This window comes from Lucilia cuprina, chromosome 5 (genome assembly GCF_022045245.1).
Source record: "Lucilia cuprina isolate Lc7/37 chromosome 5, ASM2204524v1, whole genome shotgun sequence".
Classification (NCBI taxonomy): domain Eukaryota; kingdom Metazoa; phylum Arthropoda; class Insecta; order Diptera; family Calliphoridae; genus Lucilia; species Lucilia cuprina.
The window spans coordinates 62,657,060-62,683,813 of NC_060953.1; the positions used below are offsets into that span (position 1 = coordinate 62,657,060).

Below are 26,754 nucleotides of genomic sequence, written 5' to 3' on the forward strand. Positions count from 1 at the left end.
GTTTGTTAGTTTGTTAGTTTGTTAGTTTGTTAGTTTGTTAGTTTGTTAGTTTGTTAGTTTGTTAGTTTGTTAGTTTGTTAGTTTGTTAGTTAGTTAGTTAGTTAGTTTTTCTAAAAACAATAACAATTTTTCCAAATATTTACTTTAATTCTTATAATCATGGTTAGGCGGTTTTGGCTCGTGGCCACAAAAATTTACATTTACAATTATAAATTTTGTAGGTTACATAAATATGAAAATATCTATAACATACTACTTAATATTTAGAAACTGATAAAAATCTGATAGAATTGATATTGAACCTTAAAAAATCAGTCAATACAAATGCTTGAGAAAGTTGAAAATTAAACAGCATTTTTAAGAAATTTTAGAAAACTAAAGAAATTTTGAAAAAAAAAAACTTTTTTTATTGGAAAAAAACTTTTTTTATTGGAAAAAAACCTGTAATTTGTATAAAATTATTATTAAAATTTATATAAATTTAAATATTTAAGTACGAGTTCCCAGTGCTATATGACCATCAAAAGTTTAAATCAAAAATATCTAACTTTCAAAAATGATCATAAATTTATCTGACTAACAGATTGTCCAGTAGCGATAATTTAATGAAAACAAATTGATAAATATACATATAAATTACTACTAAATGCCAAGAATAGGTAGATACAAAGCAGTGATTTGTGATTGAAATGAGGTAAATTCTACAATTCTTTAAACAAAAGTAACACAGAGAGATAAGAAATTTTATATTTAATTTCTTTAACTTGCGGTTGGGGAAAAAAGTACGTTCAGTATAAAAAGCTGAAAACTTGGAAAAATTAAATAGTACGACTGGAGACAGTCTAAGGGAGAACTACGAAACAATAGAAAAATGTTTTCAAAAATTGTGTTAAGCGTGCTGTTTTGCAGCATTGCTTTGGCCTCGGCCGATACCTATGAGGGGTAAGTTCAAGGAGTTTTACATAATGTTAGAAAAACATCTTAAGTTTTTTATTTTACATTTTACAGTTACAAAATCTATGATATTGATGCCAAGAATGATTTTGAAAAGGAAGTTTTACATCGTTTGGCCAACAATGAAAACTATGACTTCTTTGTCTTACCCAAGTCTATGGATGAAGCTGCTCGTGTTATGATCCAACCTGAAGATCAAATTGAATTTGAAAATACTTTAAACAAAATGGGTCTTGATTTTACTGTGGTGGATGAAAATGTCGGTCAAACTGCTGAATTGGAACGTGCCCAAAATAACTTCTTGCGCACCGTTTTGGATACTTCCTCACGCATTAGTTTCTCCAACTTCCAACGTTATGACGCGATTCTTGCCTATTTGGATGAGTTGGCTAAAAGCTATCCCAGTCGTGTTACCGTTAAGACCATTGGTAAAACCTATGAAAATCGTGATTTGAAAGCTATAACTATTAGCAATGGCGATGGCAGATCTGGTAAGAAAGTTATTTTAATGGATGCCGGTATTCATGCTCGTGAATGGATTGCTCCCGCTGGTGCTTTATATGTCATTCAGCAATTGGTGGAAAACTACTCGGCTAATAGTAATTTGTTAAAGGACTACGATTGGGTTATTGTTCCTGTAGCCAATCCTGATGGTTATGAATACACTCATACCAAGTCTCGTATGTGGCGTAAGACCCGTAAACCCTCCAGCTCCAATTGTTATGGTACCGATGGCAATCGTAACTTTGACTTCCACTGGGGTGAGGTAGGTGCCTCCAGTCTTTCCTGTTCGGATACATTCAAGGGCACTACTGCTTTCTCTGAACCTGAAACTCAAGTTCTACGTGATTTAATGCGTTCTTTAACCGGTCGTGCTAAGATGTACTTGACTTTGCATTCCTATGGCAACTATTTGCTATATCCTTGGGGTTATACTTCGTAAGTATATTTTTCAGTACACTTACAAAATATAAATTATTTTGCTTTTTTTTCTTTTCCTAAACTAAGAGCTCTTCCCGCAACCTGGAAAGATATAGATGAAGTTGCCCAAGCTGGTGCTGCCGCCATTAGATCTGCCACTGGTACTAAATATACAGTTGGTTCTTCCACCAATGTTTTGTATGCCGCTGCTGGTGGCAGTGATGATTATGCCTTCGCTGTTGCCAATATTCCCGTTGCCATTACCATGGAATTGCCTGCTGGTGGCACTGGTTTCGATCCCAAACCTGCCCAAATTGAACCTTTCGTTTCGGAAACTTGGATTGGTATTAAGGCTATGGCTGAGAAAATTATTTCCAAATATTAAATGATGAGGAATTTGTAGTCAAAACGAAATAAATTTGAGATTAATTAATTGATATTAAAAATTAAGAGGATTTAAATTTGTTAGGAATCGAAGGATCAAACAAAGTTTTTGGTTCCAGTAACAGTAATTTGAGCATTTAGGACTTAATTTTACATTTTTGCGATAGTCTTTTCTATAGTCTTGTCTACAGTCTAATCTATAGTCTAGTCTATAGTATATTCTGTAGTATAGTCTATAGTCTAGTCTATAGTCTAGTCTATAGTCTAGTCTATAGTCTAGTCTATAGTCTAGTCTATAGTCTAGTCTATAGTCTAGTCTATAGTCTAGTCTATAGTCTAGTCTATAGTCTAGTCTATAGTCTAGTCTATAGTCTAGTCTATAGTCTAGTCTATAGTCTAGTCTATAGTCTAGTCTATAGTCTAGTCTATAGTCTAGTCTATAGTCTAGTCTATAGTCTAGTCTATAGTCTAGTCTATAGTCTAGCCTATAGTCTAGTCTATAGTCTAGTCTATAGTCTAATCTAGTCTATAGTCTAACCTATAGTCCCATGAAAAAATTCTCTATGAGAAAAAAATTATCCACATTTTTAAAAAAACTGAATAGTCGGCCATGCCCTGCTATTGTTTTTGTCAGCTATTTAGCAGACAAACTAATTATCAATATTAATTATTTTTTATCTTATCAAGAGTTATTTTAATTATTTTATGCGATTTAAAAATGGCTTTAAATGGTCGATCTCTGGCAAATATATATCGGAGTTATTGCACTTTCTTTTAAAATAAACAATAATCGGACCGCATTTTGGATATAATTTATAAATTGCTATCTTAAATGACATGTATTTACGTAAGGTTGTATTGTAATGAAGTAAATTCGAAATTTAAAGCAAAACTATTTCCGCAGTTAAAATTCATTAACTATCTACTTTATCATCCAATATACTCTACCAACGGGGGCCTTTTGTTAACCTAAAACAAATGGCTAACAATAGAGTTACAGAGTATATGTATGTTATCACTAGCAAAACCAAACAATTATAAAAGGGTTAGAAATAAAATAATACAATACTTAAAGCGAAATACTTGAGAAATGTAGCTACAAGTGACACACTTTTAAATCAATGCTAAACTAAACAATCGCATAGAAAAGTGAAAATATCAATGAAAACCTAAACCAGTCAACAATGTTCCATAAGGTAAAATCCATCATACACTTACGCAGTTATTTAGCTTATCGCAAAACGACAGGTTGTGATATTAATTAAAGCAATTCAACAGATAAAACACTTAATACTACTTAAATACAAACATATTTTGTTTCTATTGAACGATTCAAGTGTTGTAGTACTTAACACAACAAAAGTGTGTAGTCGATATAATTTATACAAAATACTTTAAATTAGAAAACTTTTTCTATTGTTATTAATTAAAAGAAAAACCTTTTAATAACATTATAATTATATTCATTTTTAAACCTAATTATCGTAACTTGGTAAGTAATAATTATACCACTGGGTATTTTTCAATAACTTTAAGACCCATGGCTTTAATGCCCACCCAGGTTTCCTTAACCAATTCATCAATCATTTCAACGGGGGGATCAAAACCTGTAGAACCAGCTCCTGGCAATTCCATGGTAAATGATATGGGAAAACCAGCATTGAAAGCATAATCATCACTAGCACCAGCAGCCACATAGAGAACGGTTGTCGATGAACCCACTGTGTAATTGGTACCAGTTGCTTGGTATATGGCTTCTGCTCCGGCAGTGGCGACTTCGTGTAAATCTTCCCAGGTATCGGGTAAATCGCTGGAATAATGTAGTTAGTTAGTTAGCTAGTTAGTTAGTTAGTTAGTTAGTTAGTTAGTTAGTTAGTTAGTTAATTAGTTAGTTAGTTAGTTAGTTAATTAGTTAGTTAGTTAGTTATTTAGTTAGTTAGTTAGTTAGTTAGTTAGTTAGTTAGTTAGTTAGTTAGTTAGTTAGTTATTTATTTAGTTAGTTAGTTAGTTAGTTAGTTAGTTTGTTTGTTAGTTTGTTAGTTTGTTAGTTTGTTAGTTTGTTAGTTTGTTAGTTTGTGAGTTTGTTAGTTTGTTAGTTTGTTAGTTTGTTAGTTTGTTAGTTTGTTAGTTTGTTAGTTTGTTAGTTAGTTAGTTAGTTAGTTAGTTAGTTAGTTAGTTAGTTAGTTAGTTAGTTAGTTAGTTAGTTAGTTAGTTAGTTAGTTAGTTAGTTAGCTAGTTAGCTAGTTAGCTAGTTAGCTAGTTAGTTAGTTAATTAGTTAGTTAGTTAGTTAGTTAGTTAGTTTGTTAGTTTTATTACTTAGTTGGTTAGTTAGTTAGGTTGATCCTGTTTTTTACTTAATACTTACGCACTCCAACCCCAAGGATACAGCAACAATTTTCCTTGCGAATGTAGGGTCAAATACATTTGACCTTTAACACTAAATGTATGTATTAAATCCCTTACTACCATAGCTTCAGGTTCAGAAAATGCTTTTGGTCCAGCAAAAGTATTCGAACAGGGATCCGAGGATGCACCCTCCTCATTCCAATGAAAATCAAAATTACGATTAGGATCAGTACCATAACAAATAGCACCTTCATGGAATAACGGCTTACGAGTTTTACGCCACATGCGAGTATCAGCAGACACCTGTGTATATTCATAACCATCTGGGTTCACTACCGGCAAAACGACCCAATTGTAACTCTCTAATAGTTCTTTATTTTCCTCGTAGTTCTCCACTAACTGTTCAATGGCATAAATTGCCGAGGCTGGTGAAATCCATTCACGAGCATGAAATCCACCATCAACTAAAATTACATTTTTATCATAACTACCCTGACCATTAGTAATTGTGAGAGCCTTCATGGGACGTCCTTCAAAGGAATAGCCCACTGTTTTAAGTACAACACGTTGGGGATATGATTGGGCTAAGTATTCTAAATAAGCATTTATTTCGCCATGACTGTAATAACGTTCGGTGCTTAAACGGCCTTGTCCCTTGTAAGGCTTTAGAGTTTTTAACAAACGATTTACTTCAAAATTGCGTTTTAACGTTTTGCCCACATCTTCGTCTACTATTTTATATTTTAAATTATACTTGTTTAAAGTATTTTCAAATTCTCTAAAGCTGTTGGGTTCCACTATAACGGTTTGGGGGTTTAAAAAATAATAGCGCTCCTCTTGTTGTTTTAAATTATTCAAAAGGTTTAAATCCTTTTCTTCTTTCGGTAGCAGTTCATATAATTTGTAACTGTAGAAATAATTTGTTTAAATGATTAATAAATTTATTTTTTTGCATATTAAAGGACTTATTACCCGTCATAACTATTAGCATTTATGCACACAAAATATAAATTCGCCCATAAAAGGCCAACCATCATTAATCGAAAATTCAGCATTTTAAAACTTGTCCACTTTACTTTGACACTGCTGCATTTAAACTGAATTATTAAATTGAAATTTTTAAAGAATTCTTTGCTTTATGCTTGCAATAATTGTTGGCATTTATTAGTTTAAGATATATTCAATTATTATTAATGATATCTAATCAATTTCTAATTAGTGTGTCCTAATCACTACCATACAAAAGCAATTCTAAATGGTCAATATTTGTTTATTAACCGATAACAGAGTTTGAATAAGTACGAATTAATGAAATTTGGCTACAATATATTTGAATGCCACAACTGATCAGTGTATTGATCGTTGTTGGATTATCGAGTTAAGATAATCGCTATTTATTGTACATACATGGATACCTGCTTATATTGGTATATACAACGAGAGATAACATCTTATATTTATTATAAACTTATCTTAATAACTTATAATATAATGTACAGGTTGATTTCGCTTTAACGAACGCTCATTTCATGAGGATTTTTCAGATTTAGTCCAATATTTAAAGTTATATTTCTTATATAAAGTATCAATACTTTCAGAAAAGGAACTTTTCAACTAGTTCAGTTCTTGTTTAGTTCTAGTTCAGTTTTAGTTCAGTTCTAGTTCAGTTCTAGTTCAGTTCTAGTTCAGTTCTAGTTCAGTTCTAGTTCAGTTCTAGTTCAGTTCTAGTTCAGTTCTAGTTCAGTTCTAGTTCAGTTCTAGTTCAGTTCTAGTTCAGTTCTAGTTCAGTTCTAGTTCAGTTCTAGTTCAGTTCTAGTTCAGTTCTAGTTCAGTTCTAGTTCAGTTCTAGTTCAGGTCTAGTTTAGTTCTATTTCAGTTCTAGTTCAGTTCTAGTTCAGTTCTAGGTTATTTCTAGTTCACTTCTAGTAACTAGTAGTTCACTTATAATTTAAATAGTTTTGAGCGACAAAACCCACTGTGCAATATATATATTTCATCATGATTTGGATATAAAAGAGTAAAGTATAACTTAAGGAGCTTGTGTAAAACACTCCACGAAATAATTACAAGATCAGTAATTTGTTTTAGTACAGTTAACACTAACTACTTCGAAAACAAGATATATATAATATATTCAATGAGTTTATTTAATAAAATCAACTATTTAGTTTTTCATTTATTAATAGTTTATTAATTCAAATAGTTATTTTGTAATCACACTTCTAATATCACTACAGCACACAACATAAAAAACATACTAAAAACATTACTATTCGCTATATTTCTGAGAGGATATTCATAAGCTTCCAAAGCCATCGCCCGTATTCCAAACCAAGATTCCTCTACGATTGATTGAATTTTATCGGAAGGAGGATCGAAATTGTTACCACCTGAAGGTAATTCCATGCAAATGACAACAGGAATTTTGGCCAAAGCAAAGGCATAATCATCACTACCACCAGCTGCTGGATATAATACATTTGCCGCACCACCCACCATATAAACGGTACCTGAAGCCTTTTTTATAGCACTAGCACCAGCGCTGGCAACAGCATCTAAATAAGGCCAAGTAGAAGGTAAAGATCTAAATTAAAAAGTTTATAGTGGAAAATATAAATAGGTTTAAAATAGTCAATAGTTTTATGTTTTATATGAATTACACTTACTTTTCATAACCCCAAGGATATAGAAGGTAATTACCATATGAATGCAAAGTTAAATACATACGACATGTGTTATTAATACTAATTAACAAATCCCTTAATGCTTTTGACTCTGACTCAGAAAATGCTTCATCCCCGCAAAAAATTTCAGAACAAGGGTTTTTAGAAACTCCCGAATAAGCATAATTGAAATCAAAATTTCTATTCAAATCAGCACCCAAACATTTAGAAAAATTCGAAGGTCGGCGATTTTTACGCCAAAAACGATCGATCTCATGAGTATATTCATAACCATCAGGATTAACCACGGGCCAAATAAGCCAATCGTACATTGTTAGCTCCCTTTCATAAAAAGTATTATTCTCCACCAGTTGTTGCATTATAAAAAGAGCCGTTGCTGGAGCTATCCATTCTCGGGCATGAATACCAGCATCTATGAATATCAAAGGTCTCTCAGCTGTTTTAACTTCTGACTCTGTATTGTTAGTTATTAGTATAGCTTTCAAATCGCGACCCTCGTATGATTTACCTACACTCATTAGTTTCAACCGTTGAGGGTATTGCATTTTCAAGTTCTCCATATAATTATTGATAACGTCAAAACGCTGATAACTTTCGAAATTGATAATGTTAGCTGAGGCAGAGTAATTGGTAGCTTTACGCTCATTTCGTATACTCTCGGCCACATTGCGGTTGATTATATCGAAGTGTATGTTTTTCTTTTGTAAATACTTCAGAACTTTCAATTCCTCTCTGGGTGATATTAGAACTCTCGTAGAGGTGTCTCTTTTAGGACGGTTAGTAGTTAATTGTTGTGTTATTTGAGGAAATTTTCTAATAAATTGTATATTTTGATTTTCGTTGTTAAAGTGTATTTCATAGATTTTGTATCTGAAATTTTTAAATTAAATTATTTATGAATGTTAATGTTTAAATTTTAAAAAACTTACCCCTCATATTTCTGATAGTTATTTTCTCCATTAGTGAACGTTAAAAAGTTAAAAATTATGAAAAATTTTAGTAGAGCGATTACTGTTATTGTCCTATTCATTGTTCCATAATTTAAAGAATAATATTTATCAGTTTTGGTTAACAGTACTTCTCAATATTTTTTAGTGGCAAATGTTATTTGTGTTATCAATTTGTTATCTTTTGAATTTTGGTTGTACCACAAAAAAGGTTTGGTTCAATTACTTTAACGTTACCCTACAAAAGCATATGCAGATATTAATTTTTATGATATTATTTAATCCAGAAATTCGGTTTAAAACTTTACACCTGCACAATTTGTTATTATTTTCCGAGTTTTTTTTGTGTCATGACAATGTAAAACTCCATTTATGAAATAAAGGCCCATTCTTACAAAATTTTGTTTCGAATTTTATGTTCTGAAGGGGCTCTTTATGTAAGGGGCTATAGTCATTATATGGGGCAGTGTCTTCAAGATTTATATTGAACGTACATAGTTGTGCCAATTGTAGACGAGAAACTAACTTAACATAATGATAAGCGCAAAAAATTCGATACTGGGGGTTTCGGCTGTATGAGGGCTAGGTGATATTATGGACCAGAGACGTATTCTACTGCTTAAAATAAATTTTTGGTTAGATTATCTTAAAAATGCAATCTATACTTTGATAACTACAATCACAGGGACTCACGGACAGATATTGTTAAATCGACTGAGAATTCGTTTCTGAATCCATCGGTAAACTTTAGGACCAATATTTTACTTTAAACTATAGTTGTGTCCTTACTTCTACTCTCTATATATTGAAAAGTAATGTTCGATTAAAGTCTATATACGTCTAAACGGCTAAAACGATTTTCTTTAAATTCCCAAAGTGGGCGTTTAAAGTTGTTTATCTTGGATACTGACATAACTAAAGTTCTGAAATTTTATATAAAAAACTGTGACAAATCCATTCAAACAATTTGGGAAAAAATTATAGGACCAAGGTAACGTGTTCCTATTTTGTACGGACGACATTAAAAACCGAATGAAAAATTGGAAAAAATGGTTGAACTTGCAATAATGGGCGTTGGATCTCCCATATCAGTTAAAGATCAGAATTCGTAATTATATATGGGATATTACAATGTTGAGAACTCCAACATTCGTGGCTGAAGAATAAGTGGGTAACAATTATAGATATTCGGGCAATGAAGCGGAATATAAATAAATCTCTTTATAACGAATTAATAATAATCTCTGAATGGGGTCATGTTAAAAGCCCGTAAGACTCAATGTTTAACCAAAACGCATGGCAGATAATATTGGTCCATGTGTATTTATAGGTGGTGTAAATATTATGGAATTGGAAACTCTTAATATTTTGTATTGAGAAAAGCATTCAAGTTTCTCGGTTGTTTGAAGCGCTGTAAGAAATATTCCTCTCCATCAGATCATCATACTATATACAACAGTTATATCAACCGAATTGGGCCAAAACTTCGAAGAATTTTTTGGAGCTATTCGACATGGGGTGTATTTTACTGTTCTATCGATACTATTGTAGAATGTGGTCGTCTAAAATAAAGGAACTCGTTCCCGATGCTCGTATATTTTTGCGCAGTACATGACTCTCATTAAGAACACACCCATTTGTGTCGATTGGCCAGTGGACCGCACAACACATTACAGGGAGAATTAATTCATTCATTCTTTCAGCCTGACTGTTCGTATGTGGAAGAAACATCGTGCAAAAGAATTCCCTGACACTTTGATGTGAAGAGTTTTGAGTCAAATGTATACAAACACTTCTTTCTCTTTCCTCTCTCCCACCACCTATTTACCCAGTTTCAACACAATGCACTACATGAGTAGGGGTTATCCCCTGAGTGCAAGTCCAAGAAAAATCGACATGCTGGGTCCTGAGTGAATGAGAATCTATTAAAAATAAATCTTCGATATGTTGACTTTGTTCAACTGTCATTTTTTGGATGTTTAAGATATGGAACCAGAAATCGCAAAATTAACCAAAGAGGATTCAGAGTAAATGAGAATTTAGTAGAGGGGAAGTTGAAGAGACTTTATTATGAAGTTATGGTAAATGTAGTTATTTAATAAGCACATTTTTAAGCAGTTATTTTTCAAACCTTAATAATTAATTATGCATCCCAAAAGTAAGTAAATACTTCCACTTGCCTTTTATGACGGGTAAGTAAAGTTTCTCCTGGAATTGAGCCGACTCAATGTAAATATGTATATAACAGAAAATTCTTTTCGAGTTTTGTAATAACTCAAAAACGTTTTCGGTTACGTTGTTCCAACTACTATATGTATTTATATCATAAAAAGTTAATGCAAGTAGGTATGTATATCTAACGTCTAACAATATGTTCAATAACATTAATAAAATGATAAACTAATTATAAAAATTATATTTATAAAGTAGCCAATTGATTGGTACAAACAAATCCATTAAATATCTACCAAATATATTCTTCAATTAATAAGCAATTTTCAGTTTTAATAAAAAACTTGACATGATCATGTCGTTGATAAAAATTGTTCTAGTACTAAGTCTATTAAATGGAACTTTAATACAGGCTTTTAAAAATTATAAAGAGTAAGTTATTGTGGAAAATATCTAATAAAATTAAAAACTATTTTTGGAAATTTTTAAGCTATAAAATCTATGAGATTAAAGCCGAAAACGATGAGCAATTGGAAATGCTTAAGGAAATTGTGAAATTAAAAAACAATTTTGATTTTCTTAATTTGGCTAAGCAGCCCTTTGAACCAACTAAAGTTTTAATACCCCAATATAAAGAGCAAGAATTACGCTATATATTAGATAAATATGAGTTAAATTATACTTTATTAGTGGAAGATGTTTCGGAAATTATAGTCAAAGAACGTTGGCAAAATTCTCGAAAATCCCCAGTCACATATCCCTTAAATGTATTTGAAGGTTATTATCGTCATGAAGAAATTAACGAAAATATGGAATATCTATCAAAACTATATCCCTCTCGTGTGTTTGTTAAAACTTTTGGACGCACTTACGAACAGAGACCTTTGAAAATTATTACCATTACTAATGGTGATGGTGTGCCAAATAAGAAAATTATTTTCATTGATGCTGCCATGCATGCTCGAGAATGGATAACACCCTCAATGGCTCTACACATAATGAATGAATTAACAATGAATTTTGAATCATATAAACATTTATTACAAGATTTTGACTGGATTATAATGCCGGTGGTAAATGCCGATGGTTATGAATATACACACGAAGAGGATCGTTATTGGCGTAAAACACGAAAACCTAATAATTCCACACAAGATTGTTATGGTACAGATCCTAATCGTAATTTTGGTTTTCAATGGGGTTTAGTTGAAGGAGCCTCCGCCGATCCCTGTGATGATACCTATTTTGGTGATAAACCATTTTCGGAACCCGAAACACAAGTAGTTCGTGATATTATGATTACCTATGCAGATCGTATGAAATGGTATTTGTCTTTGCATTCTTATGGAAATTATATTCTGTTGCTCTATGGTCATACCAAGTATGTATAATGTAAATAGTTTTGACTTATAAATATTTTTCTGTTATTGAACATTTTCAGAGATTTACCCGAAAATTATTTCGATATGATGGATGTGGCCGATGCAGGTGCCTTAGCTATTATCTTAGCCACAAATAATATCTACACCTACGGCAATACGTACAGTGTTATGTATCCGACATCGGGAGATTCAGCTGATTATGCTACCGGTTATTTACAAATACCCATGGCCATGGCAATGGAATTGCCAGCAGGAGGTTTTTCTGGTTTTGATCCCCCCGTTAGACAAATTGAAGATATTGTCAAAGAAACTTGGGTGGGCATAAAGGCGATGGCTAAAGTTGTTGTGCAGAAGTATTCATTTTTTAATGGTTTTTGTTTATTAAAATAAAAACAATATTAATAAAACAATTACTGCTTATCATTAAATGACGAATAATTAATCTAGACGATTTTGTAGATTATCTTTTATGATAATTATTAAAAGAATTATGCCGCTTACATTAATTAGATTATACGACGAGCTATAACAGCTTGATTATATTAGTTATAGTACATTTATTAAAAAAAATGAAAGTCCCAGAAATATTTTAAGTTATTATGCAGCGGTGACTAGTCTATAGTCTAGTCTATAGTCTAGTCTATAGTCTAGTCTATAGTCTAGTCTATAGTCTAGTCTATAGTCTAGTCTATAGTCTAGTCTATAGTCTACTCTATAGTCTACTCTATAGTCTAGTCTATAGTCTAGTCTATAGTCTAGTCTATAGTCTAGTCTATAGTCTAGTCTATAGTCTAGTCTATAGTCTAGTCTATAGTCTAGTCTATAGTCTAGTCTATAGTCTAGTCTATAGTCTAGTCTATAGTCTAGTCTATAGTCTAGTCTATAGTCTAGTCTATAGTCTAGTCTATAGTCTAGTCTATAGTCTAGTCTATAGTCTAGTCTATAGTCTAGTCTATAGTCTAGTCTATAGTCTAGTCTATAGTCTAGTCTATAGTCTAGTCTATAGTCTAGTCTATAGTCTAGTCTATAGTCTAGTCTATAGTCTAGTCTATAGTCTAGTCTATAGTCTAGTCTATAGTCTAGTCTATACTAGTCTATAGTCTAGTCTATAGTCTAGTCTATAGTCTAGTCTATAGTCTAGTCTATAGTCTAGTCTATAGTCTAGTCTATAGTCTAGTCTATAGTCTAGTCTATAGTCTAGTCTATAGTCTAGTCTATAGTCTAGTCTATAGTCTAGTCTATAGTCTAGTCTATAGTCTAGTCTATAGTCTAGTCTATAGTCTAGTCTATAGTCTAGTCTATAGTCTAGTCTATAGTCTAGTCTATAGTCTAGTCTATAGTCTAGTCTATAGTCTAGTCTATAGTCTAGTCTATAGTCTAGTCTATAGTCTAGTCTATAGTCTAGTCTATAGTCTAGTCTATAGTCTAGTCTATAGTCTAGTCTATAGTCTAGTCTATAGTCTAGTCTATAGTCTAGTCTATAGTCTAGTCTATAGTCTAGTCTATAGTCTAATCTATAGTCTAGTCTATAGTCTAGTCTATAGTCTAGTCTATAGTCTAGTCTATAGTCTAGTCTATAGTCTAGTCTATAGTCTAGTCTATAGTCTAGTCTATAGTCTAGTCTATAGTCTAGTCTATAGTCTAGTCTATAGTCTAGTCTATAGTCTAGTCTATAGTCTAGTCTATAGTCTAGTCTATAGTCTAGTCTATAGTCTAGTCTATAGTCTAGTCTATAGTCTAGTCTATAGTCTAGTCTATAGTCTAGTCTATAGTCTAGTCTATAGTCTAGTCTATAGTCTAGTCTATAGTCTAGTCTATAGTCTAGTCTATAGTCTAGTCTATAGTCTAGTCTATAGTCTAGTCTATAGTCTAGTCTATAGTCTAGTCTATAGTCTAGTCTATAGTCTAGTCTATAGTCTAGTCTATAGTCTAGTCTATAGTCTAGTCTATAGTCTAGTCTATAGTCTAGTCTATAGTCTAGTCTATAGTCTAGTCTACAGTCTAGTCTATAGTCTAGTCTATAGTCTAGTCTATAGTCTAGTCTATAGTCTAGTCTATAGTCTAGTCTATAGTCTAGTCTATAGTCTAGTCTATAGTCTAGTCTATAGTCTAGTCTATAGTCTAGTCTATAGTCTAGTCTATAGTCTAGTCTATAGTCTAGTCTATAGTCTAGTCTATAGTCTAGTCTATAGTCTAGTCTATAGTCTAGTCTATAGTCTAGTCTATAGTCTAGTCTATAGTCTAGTCTATAGTCTAGTCTATAGTCTAGTCTATAGTCTAGTCTATAGTCTAGTCTATAGTCTAGTCTATAGTCTAGTCTATAGTCTAGTCTATAGTCTAGTCTATAGTCTAGTCTATAGTCTAGTCTATAGTCTAGTCTATAGTCTAGTCTATAGTCTAGTCTATAGTCTAGTCTATAGTCTAGTCTATAGTCTAGTCTATAGTCTAGTCTATAGTCTAGTCTATAGTCTAGTCTATAGTCTAGTCTATAGTCTAGTCTATAGTCTAGTCTATAGTCTAGTCTATAGTCTAGTCTATAGTCTAGTCTATAGTCTAGTCTATAGTCTAGTCTATAGTCTAGTCTATAGTCTAGTCTATAGTCTAGTCTATAGTCTAGTCTATAGTCTAGTCTATAGTCTAGTCTATAGTCTAGTCTATAGTCTAGTCTATAGTCTAGTCTATAGTCTAGTCTATAGTCTAGTCTATAGTCTAGTCTATAGTCTAGTCTATAGTCTAGTCTATAGTCTAGTCTATAGTCTAGTCTATAGTCTAGTCTATAGTCTAGTCTATAGTCTAGTCTATAGTCTAGTCTATAGTCTAGTCTATAGTCTAGTCTATAGTCTAGTCTATAGTCTAGTCTATAGTCTAGTCTATAGTCTAGTCTATAGTCTAGTCTATAGTCTAGTCTATAGTCTAGTCTATAGTCTAGTCTATAGTCTAGTCTATAGTCTAGTCTATAGTCTAGTCTATAGTCTAGTCTATAGTCTAGTCTATAGTCTAGTCTATAGTCTAGTCTATAGTCTAGTCTATAGTCTAGTCTATAGTCTAGTCTATAGTCTAGTCTATAGTCTAGTCTATAGTCTAGTCTATAGTCTAGTCTATAGTCTAGTCTATAGTCTAGTCTATAGTCTAGTCTATAGTCTAGTCTATAGTCTAGTCTATAGTCTAGTCTATAGTCTAGTCTATAGTCTAGTCTATAGTCTAGTCTATAGTCTAGTCTATAGTCTAGTCTATAGTCTAGTCTATAGTCTAGTCTATAGTCTAGTCTATAGTCTAGTCTATAGTCTAGTCTATAGTCTAGTCTATAGTCTAGTCTATAGTCTAGTCTATAGTCTAGTCTATAGTCTAGTCTATAGTCTAGTCTATAGTCTAGTCTATAGTCTAGTCTATAGTCTAGTCTATAGTCTAGTCTATAGTCTAGTCTATAGTCTAGTCTATAGTCTAGTCTATAGTCTAGTCTATAGTCTAGTCTATAGTCTAGTCTATAGTCTAGTCTATAGTCTAGTCTATAGTCTAGTCTATAGTCTAGTCTATAGTCTAGTCTATAGTCTAGTCTATAGTCTAGTCTATAGTCTAGTCTATAGTCTAGTCTATAGTCTAGTCTATAGTCTAGTCTATAGTCTAGTCTATAGTCTAGTCTATAGTCTAGTCTATAGTCTAGTCTATAGTCTAGTCTATAGTCTAGTCTATAGTCTAGTCTATAGTCTAGTCTATAGTCTAGTCTATAGTCTAGTCTATAGTCTAGTCTATAGTCTAGTCTATAGTCTAGTCTATAGTCTAGTCTATAGTCTAGTCTATAGTCTAGTCTATAGTCTAGTCTATAGTCTAGTCTATAGTCTAGTCTATAGTCTAGTCTATAGTCTAGTCTATAGTCTAGTCTATAGTCTAGTCTATAGTCTAGTCTATAGTCTAGTCTATAGTCTAGTCTATAGTCTAGTCTATAGTCTAGTCTATAGTCTAGTCTATAGTCTAGTCTATAGTCTAGTCTATAGTCTAGTCTATAGTCTAGTCTATAGTCTAGTCTATAGTCTAGTCTATAGTCTAGTCTATAGTCTAGTCTATAGTCTAGTCTATAGTCTAGTCTATAGTCTAGTCTATAGTCTAGTCTATAGTCTAGTCTATAGTCTAGTCTATAGTCTAGTCTATAGTCTAGTCTATAGTCTAGTCTATAGTCTAGTCTATAGTCTAGTCTATAGTCTAGTCTATAGTCTAGTCTATAGTCTAGTCTATAGTCTAGTCTATAGTCTAGTCTATAGTCTAGTCTATAGTCTAGTCTATAGTCTAGTCTATAGTCTAGTCTATAGTCTAGTCTATAGTCTAGTCTATAGTCTAGTCTATAGTCTAGTCTATAGTCTAGTCTATAGTCTAGTCTATAGTCTAGTCTATAGTCTAGTCTATAGTCTAGTCTATAGTCTAGTCTATAGTCTAGTCTATAGTCTAGTCTATAGTCTAGTCTATAGTCTAGTCTATAGTCTAGTCTATAGTCTAGTCTATAGTCTAGTCTATAGTCTAGTCTATAGTCTAGTCTATAGTCTAGTCTATAGTCTAGTCTATAGTCTAGTCTATAGTCTAGTCTATAGTCTAGTCTATAGTCTAGTCTATAGTCTAGTCTATAGTCTAGTCTATAGTCTAGTCTATAGTCTAGTCTATAGTCTAGTCTATAGTCTAGTCTATAGTCTAGTCTATAGTCTAGTCTATAGTCTAGTCTATAGTCTAGTCTATAGTCTAGTCTATAGTCTAGTCTATAGTCTAGTCTATAGTCTAGTCTATAGTCTAGTCTATAGTCTAGTCTATAGTCTAGTCTATAGTCTAGTCTATAGTCTAGTCTATAGTCTAGTCTATAGTCTAGTCTATAGTCTAGTCTATAGTCTAGTCTATAGTCTAGTCTATAGTCTAGTCTATAGTCTAGTCTATAGTCTAGTCTATAGTCTAGTCTATAGTCTAGTCTATAGTCTAGTCTATAGTCTAGTCTATAGTCTAGTCTATAGTCTAGTCTATAGTCTAGTCTATAGTCTAGTCTATAGTCTAGTCTATAGTCTAGTCTAAAGTCTAGTCTATAGTCTAGTCTATAGTCTAGTCTATAGTCTAGGCTATAGTCTAGTTTATAGTCTAGTCTATAGTCTAGTCTATAGTCTAGTCTATAGTCTAGTCTATAGTCTAGTCTATAGTCTAGTCTATAGTCTAGTCTATAGTCTAGTCTATAGTCTAGTCTATAGTCTAGTCTAAAGTCTAGTCTATAGTCTAGTCTATAGTCTAGTCTATAGTCTAGGCTATAGTCTAGTCTATAGTCTAGTCTATAGTCTAGTCTATAGTCTAGTCTATAGTCTAGTCTATAGTCTAGTCTATAGTCTAGTCTATAGTCTAGTCTATAGTCTAGTCTATAGTCTAGTCTATAGTTTAGTCTATAGTCTAGTCTATAGTCTAGTCTATAGTCTAGTCTATAGTCTAGTATATAGTCTAGTCTATAGTCTAGTCTTTAGTCTAGTCTATAGTCTAGTCTATAGTCTAGTCTCATCATAGTCAATAGTGTAGTCTAAAATCTAGTCTATATTCTAGTATACAGTCTAATGTATAGTCTAGTCTATATTCTCACTTATAATCTAGTCTATATTCTTGTCTATAGTCTAGAGCTCACTATGTCTATTAGACGTCTTCTAAACTCTCTTAACTACTGTTTAAATAAATAATCACAGTTTTAAAGTATTTTTTTATTTATTTAACTACAATTAATTAACAGTTAAATTACAAACTATAGGCAAAAAAATTCAATTACAAAACTTAATTGAAACAAAAAATAATATTTTTTCATTCTGTTAATAAACGAACATTTAAAAGTAAAAAGATTTAATGAAACCTAAAACATACAATATGTGTCTACGATCCAAATTTGTACAAATAAGTTATCTATATGTAAATGTGGATTTAGTGGAAGGATATTTTTCTATTTTAATTTAATATAAACTAACATGTCGAATAAATTCGATAAAACCTGCAAATGTCTCTTTACACACATGTATAATGTCCGAGGAGGCAACTTGGAAATTATCACCAGGCAACTCGAGAGTAAAGGACATGGGTATGCCCAAGTTACCATAAGCAAAATCATCAAGACCACCGGAAGCTTCATATAAAATGCTAGATGAAGTACCCACCGAGTAGTGAGTGCCACGGTATTTGGTAATTTGATTGGCAGCGCGGCTGGCAACGGAATGCAAGAAAGTACGTGTAGGAGCATGAGCATTTCTGTAAAATGGAAATAGAAATTAATTGTTTCATTTCCTTTTCTTTTTAGATAAATTTAATTGAATTTTTTTTGTAATCACTAGTCACCTGGAATAACCATATGGATAGAAAATGAATTTGCCAAATGAATGAACATCCAAACTCAACTTAATGCGTTGACGATTGTATTCCAAGTAGCGAACAATGGCAGATGTTTCGGGTTCCGAGGCTGGAGAGGTGCCCGAAAAGACTTCAGAGCACAGCTAAATGGGGAAGAGTTTTTAAATGTAATAGTAAAATAGGTTTAAATAGTAAAGATTTTCTTTAATATATTTACATTTTGACTGGCACCACGATAATTCCAATTGTTGGGAAAATTACGATTGATATCAACACCAGCACAAGAACGACCGGGATAATGATGTCTGTTTTTACGCCAGAAACGATCCTGAAATAAAATAAACAGTTATGAAAAGAGATAAACTTAATAGAGTTTAAGTTAAACGTTTATCTAAACTCAGTTAAAATACTATACGGTTCAGTTTATAAGACCTATTCTGACCTCAAACTTTTCTGAAGAAAGGATTAACTTAAACTGTTTCCTTGCCTATAAAGTAAACCTCTGAGGTTTGACTTTTTTCCAATTTTGTATTTCGAAATGCTACTTTTCTCGAAGACCATATTAAAAAAGGGAAACGTACCGACAGGGTTTTGTCGTAGCAGATTATATATACTCTTGATATATTACAAAATAAAAAACATATAACTAAGTAATCTTACTTACCGTAGTGAAAGAGTACTCATAACCATCAGGATTTACCAAAGGCAATACATAGATTTCCACATCATTAAGGATACGAGTAAAAGCTCTAATATTGGTCAACAATTCGTTTGCAAAGTATAAAGTGGCCAAAGGTGTAATCCATTCACGACCATGTGTACCCGATTGGATATAAGCCACACGACGTGGACGCAAACGACTATTAAGAGAAATAGACAAAGCAGCTAGATGACGGCCCTCATTAGAACGACCCAATGACTCATAACGGCAATATTGAGGATAACGAGCAGCCAAAGCGTTCATATAATTCAGGATCTAGGAAAAGAATTTAAAAAAATATAATAATTACTATCAATTTATTCTCACACCTCTTAAGAAAATATGCTTACCTCACTGTATCTAGGAAAGTGGGTGAAGAAGCCTCTAGCTTGTCTTCTTGTTCTACTATGTCCACATTCTAAACCCTCACAATCAGAACTATCACTACTTATGGTTTCATTAAATTTCATCATTTCTTCCATTAAAGGTTTTGCCTGATAGGTTACACCCAATTCGGCTAAACGTTTCTCGAAAATAGGCTGCATAACAGGACTAACCGAAACGATGGACATGTTACGTGACAACAGCCAAAAATCCAAATCAACATCTTGAGTTTGTAACTCAACCATATATTCGAAGGCCTTGTCATTGTCATGGAATACTGTATATTTGTTGTAACTGAAACAATGGAAAAATTAGATAGTTTTTTAATTAACTAATCATTGTTTAATAACTTAATTTATAAAAAAATCCCTAACAAGAATGAAACTTAAAAAAAAACCTATATAAGTTTCGAGTTTAACCACTTTTTTAGATTCGGCTATATTTTTATTGTTCTTTAATTCAGTCTAGGTTATCTCATATGTAGATATATTTGAAAAACCTAAATAGTTCAATTTATTTCTATTATTATCTTCAAAATTTTTATTTATAAACTAATATTAATGCGTGGCGGCATCCGCTTTTAATTTATTCAAGTTAAAATTTAATTTTAAAATAAATTTGATGAAATCATTTATTAATATTTTTCAATTTTTATCGTTAAATATTCCATGTTCAAATCAATTATAAATCTTTGTAACACTTTGAAGTCATTAATCAATGCACGCTATAAACATTCCGTAAACAAGTTGTAAACAAAGTTGTTCATATTTAATCATCAGATCAACAGTTGATAAGGAAACAGTTTTGCAACAACAATCAAAACGATAACTAACTAAATAACTAACGAAATAACTAACTAACTATCTAAATAACAAACAAACTAACTCCAACTAACTAACTAACTATCTATTTATCTATCTATCTATCTATCTATCTATCTATCTATCTATCTATCTATCTATCTATCTATCTATCTATCTATCTATCTATCTATCTATCTATCTATCTATCTATCTATCTATCTAACTAACTAACTAACTAACTAACTAACTAACTAACTAACAAACTATCTATCTATTTATCTATCTATCTATTTATCTATCTATCTATCTATCTATCTATCTATCTATCTATCTATCTATCGATCTATCTATCTATCTATCTATCTATCTATCTATCTATCTATCTATCTATCTATTTATCTATCTATCTATCTATCTATCTATCTATCTATCTATCTATCTATCTATCTATCTATCTATCTATCTATCTATTTATTTATCTATCTATCTATCGATCTATCTATCTATCTATCTATCTATCTATCTATCTATCTACCTATCTATCTATCTATCTATCTATCTATCTATCTATCTATCGATCTATCTATCTATCTATCTATGGGTAGAGAAAATTTGGCTCATATAAACTTATTTTTGTCGAATTTTATTGCTATATAGTACTCGTTATCTATCTATCTATCTATCTATCTATCTATCTATCTATCTATCTATCTATCTACCTATCTATCTATCTATCTATCTATCTATCTATGGGTAGAGAAAATTTGGCTCATATAAACTTATTTTTGTCGAATTTTATTGCTATATAGTACTCGTTATGGCTGTTAAAGCTTCTAGCTCTTTCCGTTCGAAATATATCGTGCTTTCAACAGACGGACGGACAGACATGGCTAGATCGTCTTAGAATTTAATTAGGACCCAAAATATACATATATACTCTTGTGGAACTGTGATCAATATTTCGATGTGTTACAAACGGAATGAAAACATCATCTTTACGATTTCTGTAATATTTTATCATTCACTGCTATCACATAAACCAAAACGAAACATGTCTTAATCGAAACAATAGCCTCTCTATTGTCAGATGAATTTTTAAATTTTATTTTAATTATTTTAATTTAAATTTAAAATTAAAACATAAAAATATTCCAATATTTACAAACAAAACAAAAATGATTAAATATTTTAAATAATAAGACAATAATTTGTTAAATAACAAATCATCACGTGAGTTAAATCGCATAAAGAGACAGACATACTTTTTCATCTCATTCATCATTATATATTGAAAAACGTCTTCTTCATCATCATCAGCATAATGCTTGTCATTATCATGAACTGTTAACACCGGTTAATTTCAATAGTTGTAGTATGTGCTGTAGAGTGATTGTTATGCTAATTTGTCGGTGAATGACGAATAAATTAATTATTTTATATTTTTTTTGTATTTTTGGTATTTATGCTGAGAGCTCTATCATTAACTTTATTTGTTTTTAATAGAAACTGTTTTAACAGAAAAAAAATTATATACAAAACGACGTCTTCATCTGGTATTGTTTAAAAAAAGCCATTAAATATTCCCTGACCTTACCTTCAGCAATTTATACAATAATCATTTATTAATATTTTGTTAAATATATATTTTTAAAAATATATAATTATGTCTCAACGTGGTCTTTTTTATATTTTTTTGCAAAATAGAAAGGCGGAAGGATGCTAGAAGATCTTCCGAATTGTTTGTTTTGATTTTATTGTAATTCTAATAAGAATTGTTTAAAAAACACGAAGGTAAACTCCAAGAGTGGTACGTAAATCTTACGTCCACTGTTTATTGTTATTGAATAGCAGATTAATTCAATAAATTGTTACAAATTTTAAAAACTTGAATACAAAGTTGTTATTGTTTGATATTTAAACAATTCGTTAAGGTTTATTTTTCTAAAGTCGTTCCACCTTTTTGTCTAAATTTAAAAAGATCATTGTCACTTTTACATCGAATGTGATGATGGTAGATCATTATTATCATGTAAAATAATTATATTTTCATTAATCATGAAATCGTGCTTGTTAATAATTTATTTTCTAATGATATTGGCCAAACAAATTAAAAAGATTTTTTTTTGTTTCACAAAATGACAAAATTTGATTTATGAATAATGTCTAATTACTTTACATTTATGTTTGGTAGTAAGAAAACCTTTGGTCTTAATGTAGAATTAATTATAATTCTATAATTATAAAAGCCCTTTATAAAAAACGTTTAGATTCTATAACGCACAAGTGCTTCTATTAATAGTTGAATATATCAAAATTAATTACCTAGGGCGGGTTTCTTACTCCTCAGTTAAACTAGGCTTAACTTGCTGTTAGATTAAACTCGGAACAAATTTAGGCGCACTTTAACTAATGATTGTGGTTTTCAGTTTTAGATTTAAGCTCAGTTAACTTTGTTAGTATTGCCAACTTTTCACTCAAAAACGTAAACAAAGAACAGCTGTTTTTTGCAAACAATACTTTTGTAAAATGGAAAATTTTGGAAAAATTTAAAATAAACATTTAAAACAATAATAAATAAAACAAAACAAATCAAAAAATTGCAATTTACTTAAAATATTAAGTTTTTGTTCTTTGGAAATCATTGTTTTATTGTTTTTGTTAATTGTGTTTTCTCTCTTATAACTTGAGTTTAATTGGCCAATTACACTAAGTTAAACTAAGATAATCAGCAACGTTACTGTTTACTGAAAAACACAAAACATATATAAAACTTGGTTTAACTAAAGAATGCAGATTATCTTTATCGGAAAAATCCGCCCTAAGTCTAGAATTTTGTTTTGTTGATTAGTCTACCGAATAGTCTACATATAAACCTATTCATTAGTCTTTTAACTATTTTATTGACTTCTCTAGTGGTATGAGGGTTAGTTCATTGATATTTAGTAGTTTATATAAAGTTTATTGATTTGATTGCGGAATGAACAAATCCAGTTAGTTAGGTAGATAGTTATTTAGTTAGTTAGTTAGTTAGTTAGTTAGTTAGTTAGTTAGTTAGTTAGTTAGTTAGTTAGTTAGTTAGTTAGTTAGTTAGTTAGTTAGTTAGTTAGTTAGTTAGTTAGTTAATTAGTTAGTTAGTTAGTTAGTAAGTTAGTTAGTTAGGAAGAAAAGTAGATCTTTATAGGGCCTGTTGTGCTCTCTTTAACTAGTGCCTCGTTCTACCAGACTAGAAATCTAACCACTAACTTTCGTAGGTCTCCAGTAGTGGATTTCAGTACTTTTAAACTATTATCGAACAGTCTAAACCATTGTCACAAACTTCGCTTAACTGGTAGTTATTTCTGCAGTAAGGAAAATTTTTGTAAGAAAACTCTCAATATATCTTAAATTTATGAAAATGGGGGTAAACTAATTTAAAAATTATAAATCGATTCAGAAATGAAGATTATGAGTAAATTTCCAATTAGTTTTTCCAGAACTATTGTTTATTACACCGGATGTTATTCGTATGTAGTTAGTTTAAAAGGAGGATTTATATACATCAAATCCGAAGAAATACACCTAGGCCTCTATGGGGCCTGTTGTGCGCACCTTAACCAGTGTTTTAGGTGGGAATCGAATGCACCACCTCCGGTCTACCAGACTAGAACACTAAACTACCGGAGGCCACTTAAAATTGTGGACCGATTTCAAGTCCATTCAGTCAACCTTAAAATGACGGCTTAACATCTGACATATCTTTTTTTCTTTTTTAATATATGTTTATCTCAAGCTGAGAAAGATACGTTGAGAGGCCATAATCAGATTCATCGCAGCTCAATACTTTAAAAAGGTATACATTGATATCTCGGTTAGAAATCTGCGAATTCCAATGCAATTGATAAAATTTAAGGTGGCATAATGCCCTAGTCAACATTGTTAATTTAATATACATAATATCAGTACCCTGCCTTATATCTTAACCTACTTAAATTCTATTAACAATTTCAATACTTATCAAACTTTAGTTAAAATGCCCTAAGGCTTTTTTAGTACTTAAATGTATGCATTTAAATTTATACATATATTCGCAAATACCTACTATCTAAAGATTTTAATAATCATTAAATATTTGTACTTTTGTTAATGTTTATTTTGCTGACCAACCAACAAACCACCAGTCAGTCATTCATCTATTATTTACTATTTGACTTTTGTAATTTTGTTTAAATACTACAGGTGTATTTGATATTGGTGGCCTTTTGAAAAATTAAGTACATAATTGTTGAAAATAAAGAAATAAATTATTTAAAATTAAGTTTGCATTAATTTGGCGCTAGTTAATTATAAGGTTGTTGTTTCGTTACTTTGACAACTCTGTCAATCTGTGATTTGAATTAAATATTTTTATAAAAAGAAAACAATTAAATTTTTTTGAAGTTATTTATGGTTGGTTGTCAGCATATTAAAGTTATTTATTTTTCATAATAAAGAATTTATGGGAATTTTACCTTTGTTCCAATATATTGTAGCAAATATGGACCAATATTCATAATACTCAATGTTTATATATTAATTGTGGATATTTAAAAAGTGAATTATAGTCAAGACAATGTCTATAGTCTATAATTTTGATGATAGTCTAGTATATATTCTGAATTTCTGTATAGTCTATAATCTAGACTAGAGATGCAAGCCGATGCAAAATGATCGGCGCCGGCGGTTTATTATAAAAAAATATCGGCGGCGGCTAAGTTGTTGACTCAATTTAACTTTTTTCTTATGTTTAATTATTTTCTCAAATACATGTGCTATTCCAATTTTATCAGCGGCTAAGCTGAAACTTTTGATATTTGTGTGTGAGAGAAAAAGAAAGAAATATCAACCATCTCTTTCTCTAACATAGAAAATCAAAAGTTTCCCAGTGTGAACCAAGTCTTATGAGCCGAAAGTAGTCGACGGCGGCTGGGCTTGTAAAATATTACTGGCGGCCAGCCGCCGCCGATTTTACCGTATGACTAGTATCTCTGATCTGGAATATACTCGATCTAGTATATAGTCTAGTCTAAAGTCTAAACTATAGCCTAGTTTATAGTCTGTATTACAGCTTATCTATAGTTCAACCTATAATCAAGTCTAAAGTCTGACCTATAAACTATAACATAAACTAGTCTTTAGTCTGGACGATAGTCTAGTATTTATTCTGAATTACTGTCTAGTCTATAAACTGGACTATAGTCAGGACTATAGTCTGGTATATAGTCTAAATTACAGTCTAATCTATAGTTCATCTATAAGTTGAACTATAAATCTAGTCTATATTAAGGACTTTAGATATCGTTTTTTCTCATTGTAGGGTATAATATGGTTATTCTGGTCTATATTTCTGGTTTTTTTTTTAAATTCTCCAATATATATAAAAAATTGGTAATAACCAAAATTTCACCGCAACAGAGTTGAATCATCATCAATCTGGCTATAATATAATACACACTTAAATTAGCATAAATCAAAAACCCAATATTTTATATATAAAACAAGTATTTTTAGCAAACATAGCAACAGATCCAAATAATATTAAAAATAATAAAACTATGCCGGAAATAACCACTTTTATAAAATAAATATTCCGAAGGGGAATTATTCGAATTTTACTCAGTGAATATAAAATAATGTATAAAAATGTTTGAGCAGAGAGAGAGAGGGAGGAAAAAGTCTTTTAAATATGTACCTAGGACCATATTGAACTATTGGTACCACCATTAGGACTAAGTTATACTTAAGAACTATCAAACCTTACATGATTCATCTTAAAGATTTCAAAATTAAAGTCTTAAAATTAAAACTTACCCCTCGTAACCGGCTAAATTACTGGCAAATGTCAAAGTTGACATTAAAGCCAGAGCAGCAGCTATTTGCAGCCACATTTTTATTTGGCCGTTTGGACTCATAACTCAAATTAAAAATTTTATGAAAAGTATAGTATTTTGTTTAAATGTGTGCTTTCATATGGTTTATTATTAATTTATTTTTTTATATAAATTTCCTTTTAATATTATTGGTAATTTATATGTAAATATATATTTATGGATATTATGGCGTTTAGCACGTTAACACATTTTATAGCACTGGAAGTTTAATATTGCATATTTTGTTTTGCTATGGCTTTTGAATACTTTATATTTTTTGTACAAAATGCACATTTATTTTTTTTTATAATTATTATTTTATTTCCACTTTTTTTAACAATTTCTATATGATTGAATTCAATTTGTTTTGTTATTAGTTAATTTTATATTTTCTTTTTCCTTCTTTATTTTTTTTTTTTTAATTTAAGTTTATAAACTTTTGTTATTTCTATTGTGTGTAATTTCTTTGGTTTTATTTAATTTTTAACCAAAGATCAAGTTAAGCGATTTCCGTCCGATACGCTTATGTTTACGCGATCGACTAACAGTCATGCAAAAGTTTAACTTAGAAAGAAGACGTTACCGAATTATAAAATAATATCAAAACTCGTACTCAGTCAAACCGAACTGAACTGTAAATCATACAAAAAGGTGCTATTATTTTAAAAAAATATCAAAAAACAACACTATGATTTTATTTTTTTAAAAATACATTTTATAAAAAAAGAAAAAAATAACAATTTTTATGTTTTGGTTATTAAATAGTGAGTGTCAAGGTTAAGAGAAAAAAAAAAATAACATCTTGTCCATCCATCCATTCGTCTCATCTAATCCATTTAGTATGAGATG

General features: G+C 30.9%; 5 protein-coding genes across 5 annotated transcripts; 2 read left to right on the forward strand and 3 right to left on the reverse strand.

Annotated features, from left to right (window-relative positions):
• Positions 1 to 791: 791 nt before the first annotated feature.
• On the forward strand, positions 792 to 2,321 carry LOC111684830 (carboxypeptidase B). The gene is made up of 3 exons (XM_023447044.2): positions 792 to 942; positions 1,009 to 1,893; positions 1,963 to 2,321. The coding sequence occupies exons 1-3, from the start codon at positions 872 to 874 to the stop codon at positions 2,258 to 2,260; spliced, it is 1,254 nt and encodes a 417-aa protein (XP_023302812.2). The 5' UTR covers positions 792 to 871; the 3' UTR covers positions 2,261 to 2,321.
• Positions 2,322 to 3,673: 1,352 nt separating this feature from the next.
• Positions 3,674 to 5,714, reverse strand: LOC111684851 (carboxypeptidase B). Its single transcript, XM_023447065.2, has 3 exons — positions 5,579 to 5,714; positions 4,626 to 5,513; positions 3,674 to 4,069 (listed from the first exon to the last, which is right to left on the reverse strand). The coding sequence occupies exons 1-3, from the start codon at positions 5,659 to 5,661 to the stop codon at positions 3,763 to 3,765; spliced, it is 1,278 nt and encodes a 425-aa protein (XP_023302833.2). The 5' UTR covers positions 5,662 to 5,714; the 3' UTR covers positions 3,674 to 3,762.
• A 1,106-nt stretch (positions 5,715 to 6,820) lies between these two features.
• Positions 6,821 to 8,320, reverse strand: LOC111684833 (carboxypeptidase B-like). The gene is made up of 3 exons (XM_023447047.2): positions 8,220 to 8,320; positions 7,273 to 8,160; positions 6,821 to 7,190 (listed from the first exon to the last, which is right to left on the reverse strand). The coding sequence occupies exons 1-3, from the start codon at positions 8,318 to 8,320 to the stop codon at positions 6,821 to 6,823; spliced, it is 1,359 nt and encodes a 452-aa protein (XP_023302815.2).
• Positions 8,321 to 10,223: 1,903 nt separating this feature from the next.
• Positions 10,224 to 12,225, forward strand: LOC111684835 (carboxypeptidase B-like). The gene is made up of 3 exons (XM_046952573.1): positions 10,224 to 10,264; positions 10,900 to 11,790; positions 11,851 to 12,225. Exons 1-3 carry the CDS (start codon positions 10,224 to 10,226, stop codon positions 12,179 to 12,181), a joined length of 1,263 nt encoding a protein of 420 aa, XP_046808529.1. The 3' UTR covers positions 12,182 to 12,225.
• A 5,253-nt stretch (positions 12,226 to 17,478) lies between these two features.
• Positions 17,479 to 26,541, reverse strand: LOC111684848 (carboxypeptidase B). The gene is made up of 6 exons (XM_023447062.2): positions 25,847 to 26,541; positions 19,184 to 19,511; positions 18,798 to 19,109; positions 18,351 to 18,461; positions 18,122 to 18,276; positions 17,479 to 18,034 (listed from the first exon to the last, which is right to left on the reverse strand). Exons 1-6 carry the CDS (start codon positions 25,945 to 25,947, stop codon positions 17,743 to 17,745), a joined length of 1,299 nt encoding a protein of 432 aa, XP_023302830.2. The 5' UTR covers positions 25,948 to 26,541; the 3' UTR covers positions 17,479 to 17,742.
• Positions 26,542 to 26,754: the final 213 nt, after the last annotated feature.